Genomic DNA, 5,000 nt, shown 5'->3' on the forward strand with positions numbered 1-5,000 from the left:
GAATTTAACGTAAAACGACATTGCCACTGTTCGGACCCGTCACGAAAATTTATACGCATCCATGAAGAATGAATTGAATGGATGCATCTCGTACGTTTCTGTTTCTAAAACATGAATGCCTATTCGTGAAGATGGGCACAGGGAAGAAAGTAAGGCAAGGGCGGCTTACGTTTGGTTTTGAAATCATTAATTATTAATCAAGAAGAGAGCAAAACAATTGTTAATCGCTTCGATGATTTTGAATAATGCCCTATTTGGTTAGCAAGTGTTTCACACAAACTAGCTGGTTTATCTCCCGTTTATCCCCCTGATTGTTTGCTAATTTGCTACCCCCGTTTCACTTGTTTATTGCTATTGCTGTCTAGTTCAAGTCACAGCTTCAAGTCATTGCTTCACAAGCAACTGTCACAACTGGTGAATATGATTCTTGTCATTTGGTAATAATTGTTGAACTAGCTAATTCACCCCTCTTATCGAATAAGATCTCACTTTTCCACTCTTGTAATCGTGTTTTATAACAATCGAAGTGTTCGGATCGATAGATCCCCCGGGGACCGGCTATCCTCGTTCCATAAATATCTTTCTAAGTTATATAACTTTTTGAGCGCCGGTCAAAGTTAACAAAACATATTGAAAATGAAAATCAAGTTATTGAAAAAAAGAAGATATATATATCCGTAGATATACACTGAAAAGGATGAAAAAGCTTTATCGCGCAAAATCTCTGGTCCTGACCTGCTACGATGATGTATTAGCCTACTAATGAGTGTAACGTGCTCATACTGGACTGCCCAACGCTCTAGCTACATGCTATACCTCAGAAGCATATTGACTATCTGACTGCATCCACACTTGCAAATCATCTAGATAGAAACCTCTCATTCCTAAATCGTATTTTAAAGTCAATGGAGAGAGAGAAAGAGAGAGCGTGTGTGTGGATGTGCGTGGAGGGTCTGTGTGTGTGTGTTGAGGAGAACATGTAAATTTCAATAGTTATGTGTTATATATGGTGTCTAATGTGATAAGAAAATAATTATGGATGAAGATCGATCGATCGGGTGTGCAGTACAGCCTTATTATGCTCTTCAATGCATGTGCTGAAATCATCTTGAATGGCTGTGCGAACGTTCCCGGTGGTTGGTGCCGGATGGGGCGGCGGAAATGTCATTACTTTTCTCGTGAAGGCGCTGGTGTACCGGCAGCTTCGCGAAGAACGGATGACGCAATGCTTCGGCTGGAAAAAAAACAAGTAAAAGTATGATTCGATTAACCCAAAAACTGCAGCATGATGATGATTACAAAAGCAACACTTACTCAGTGTGATACGATTCGCAGGATCGTAATCCAGCATCATCCGAATTAGATCCATCAGCTGCAGGTGGTCCGGCTTGTCCGACAGGATGCACCGGTGCAGTGGTTTGCAATTTTCCCGCACGAAGCGACCGGCCGATGACTTTTCGTCCCAGTCGAGCTTACCGTACCGGAAGTATTTTGTTTTTGTTTTCCTATACGGAGTGGTTGAACCGATTGCAATGCTTCAATGGTGACCGGGAAGCCGTTTTTAATAGCTTACACTTGCACTTACCGTGCCATGCGATACGGGATGGTACCGAGGATGTGCTCCATCATTGCCAGATGCTCACGGTTATCGTGCGTGGGAAATAGGGTGACTCCGTGGTACAACTCGTACATGATGCAGCTACGTTAGAGGACGACAGCAAGCCGCAATTCGAAAGAACCGAAAAGACCGAAAGAAAGCAGCATTAGCAAACCAGTTAAGATAGCTACAGTATTGGTCGATAAAATAGCAGCGCTAACAAACTCAACGAATTCAAATGATAAAAAAATCATTTTAAAATCTGTTTCTGGGTCAGATTTCTTTGGATTTTCTTATAATTACTAGGTACAGGGTGTTTGTTGTCCTTAATAACCTTTGGACAGCTTTATTCTGTTATTCAATTTCCTGTTTTGGGGGGAATTGATTGATATTTCAGACCAAGCAGCGTTTACCATAGCCCACATTTTCTTCAAAATGCTCAGTATTGCATTCTTATAGAAAAAAACCGACCGATTTAAGACGAGTACGAACATAGACCATTCGATTTCCCTGTCGTTAAATTTTGCCTTTGAACAGTTACTGGTGTTTTGGGGTCATTATTTACATTTAAAAAAAACCATTTTTGGGCATTTAAAAAAAACCATTTCAACTCTTGAGAACATACACGTTTTACATGCTATCGATGAAGTTTGATACATTTATCGCCTCTGCGATACGATGAAAGGGGCGCTTTTTTGGTTCGTTCTTGTGTGCAAAGATCATCTTAATGACCATCGCTTTTGTTTGGAGTCATACAGTTCGACATTGCTTCTATCTTTTTTTTCTTGTTCAGTCGGGGCGCGCCCGTATCTTTATTCGCCAAATACGGCCCCGCTACCCTCACTCTCAGCCCCTGGGAGCTTTAACATTGCTTCTATCTGTTAATGTTATATTTCTCTATTCCTTAATGGATCAAAATACGAAGATCATACCATAATATAAACGATATTTCCACTTTAGAACATGGGATACATTCTTAACAAATCGTCATGCAATCAAATGCACTTTGTGGTATTTTTGCTTTCGTTGGTTATCACACGTTTGAGGCCATACCATCTTGATACCAGCAATCCTTCAAATAAATTCATTGAAAATTAAACGTGGAAATTAAGCGTAACGTACTAGCGCTGCTATTTTATCGACCAATACTGTAACATTGGTCGGTTGAGTAACTGATGTGGGATTTGTTATTTTGAGTTAAAGAGAAGAATAGGCACCAGTACTGGTGCCAAGTAATGCGAGTTTTTCGTTGAATAAAGCTTGTAACACCTTAAATTTGACCGCACTCTTCTACTCACTGCAGTGCTCCAGGGTCACTTTACTACTTTGTTGGTGTCTTTTTAAAGGTTATTAGTCTTCTCTTTTAGTGATAAAAAATTTGCCAAAACATTGCCCGTAAACTGCTCATTTGGCAAGCGAACTGCAGTTGTGGTTTGAAAACTACGGGCCGTTTCATGACGGGAGGGTCCATGAACGGCCGTTTGTACAAAGAAGAATGCCTGGAAAAGATCATTCTACCTTTTATTAAGTCTCATAAAGGTCCTGTTAAGTTCTGGCCCAATTTGGCAAGCTGCCATTACAGCACAGAGATCATAAATTGGTATCGAAACAACAGGATTGATTTCATACCAAAAGTCTTCACCCACAGTATCGTCCAAAATAATTATATTGGGCTATTATGGAACAAAAGTAAAGAAACAAAGTAAAATGATTAAAAATCCAGCTGTAATGTACAAATGGTGGGAAAAATGGCCAATGAGACTTCTTCCACTAGTGTCCAGAAAAAGATGTGTTGCATAAAACCAAAAGTGCGTAAATTAATACGTAACGTGACCCAATAATTTAATCGCAATGTTTTATGGATAGCTAGATAAAATACCTACAAAATGACACTTTTACCATGTGTTTAGCTTATTTCTGACCTGAGCTGTGTCCTGTTTTATGCGGCCAAATTTAAGGTGTCCAAGCTTTATTTGCAGAGCCTACCTTGCTCTACACTGGTGGCAAGGAGCCACCCTCTACACTGGTGGCAAGGAGCCACCCTCTACACTGGTGGCAAGGACAGCCAAGGAGGAGGATTTGCAGAGCCTACCTTGCTAAATTGCACTTCACGTGTGAATTTCATATACCGCTAAGCTACTTACCCGATCGACCATACATCGCACGGCTGGGCCCAGCCCAGCTCGAGGATTACTTCCGGCGCACGATAATGGCGTGTTGACACGATCAAGCTGTGATGTTCATCGTCGAACGTAGCGCTACCGAAGTCGATTAGCCGGATATCGGTACACTTCACCGTTCGCACTTCATGCTTCTATCCTCGAAAGAAAAGAAAAAAAACCGACCAGAGTCCAGGAGAGGAGAATATCAATCAATACCAGTACACAGTAATCACCGGGAGACAGGGAGAGCGTGAGCTGTAACATGTAGGAAGCCGGACCTCAAACGTACCTTGCTGCGCAGTTGACGTTGCGTTATGTAGTCGGAGCTGCGGAAAAGAATGTTTTCCGGCTTCAGGTCCGTGTGGGTGAGATGGCTGTCGTGCAAAAATTTGACGGCATAGCAAAGCTGGTAAGATATGTGGCGTACGTGCTCCATCGGATACGGTTCGTAGCTGTTTTCGCGCTGTGAAGGGGAAAGGAGAAGCGTGAACAAGTTTCAATTGGAGTCATTTTTCTAACGACCGATAAGCAATACCAAAAACGGCTTACCAAAAAATCGAAAACACTCAGTCCGAGCATCTCGAACGCGATACATGTATGGCCGTAGTAGTCAAACGAATCCAGCATTTTGACACACAAACTGCGGGATAACAGTGGGGGTAGTGGATAATCGGGATAATGATTAGCAATCACGCACCATCACGCACGTGAACAGTACGCTTCGCGCTCTACACTCACTGGTCTAGATTCGGGTCCAGTTCCTTGATCTTCGACAGCGCCGCGATTTCCAGCACAGCCGCCTCCCGGTATTTATCCACATTCTTGATGATCTTCAGCGCCTTGAAGCAATCGCTGCACAAAGACCGTGTGAAGGGGATTTTTCATTGTGGCTTTTTTTCTTTTCTTCCCTTTTGCCAATCACTACTTACGCCTCTAGGTCCTTCACTTTGACAACGCGCCCGAACGTGCCCTCTCCCAGGTTGGCGATAATTTTATCTGAAATGGTGCAACACGGTTATTTTTCTCTCTATTGTTCTCTCTCAGTAAAACGAAAGAAGAAAAACATTTTCATACACTTATTATTAAGCACATCGCCCAGGTTGTAGATCAAATGCCCATCCTTGTCATCACGCACCGCCGGTTCTCGCTGGTGATTGAATGAAAAACGATAAACATATTAGACCCAAGGATAGCAGCGATAGCTTATGATAGTTACGCAAAACGAAAAAAAACATGTCTAG

General features: G+C 42.1%; 1 protein-coding gene across 5 annotated transcripts in view; it reads right to left on the bottom strand.

Moving 5' to 3' along the window:
• LOC126570109 (serine/threonine-protein kinase Doa-like) overlaps positions 1-5,000 on the bottom strand; it is a 30,227-nt gene that overhangs the window by 1,419 nt on the left and 23,808 nt on the right. For all 5 annotated transcript variants that reach the window (XM_050227651.1, XM_050227660.1, XM_050227668.1 and 2 more), the window contains 9 exons: positions 4,834-4,906; positions 4,689-4,755; positions 4,498-4,611; positions 4,309-4,399; positions 4,049-4,222; positions 3,742-3,911; positions 1,586-1,699; positions 1,315-1,505; positions 1,172-1,234 (listed from right to left, as the gene is read on the bottom strand). In XM_050227651.1, coding sequence (XP_050083608.1) covers positions 1,172-1,234; positions 1,315-1,505; positions 1,586-1,699; positions 3,742-3,911; positions 4,049-4,222; positions 4,309-4,399; positions 4,498-4,611; positions 4,689-4,755; positions 4,834-4,906 — 1,057 coding nt within the window. The remainder of the gene's footprint in view (positions 1-1,171; positions 1,235-1,314; positions 1,506-1,585; positions 1,700-3,741; positions 3,912-4,048; positions 4,223-4,308; positions 4,400-4,497; positions 4,612-4,688; positions 4,756-4,833; positions 4,907-5,000) is intronic.

The sequence above is a fragment of the Anopheles aquasalis genome, chromosome X, assembly GCF_943734665.1.
Source record: "Anopheles aquasalis chromosome X, idAnoAquaMG_Q_19, whole genome shotgun sequence".
NCBI classification, from domain to species: Eukaryota; Metazoa; Arthropoda; class Insecta; order Diptera; family Culicidae; genus Anopheles; species Anopheles aquasalis.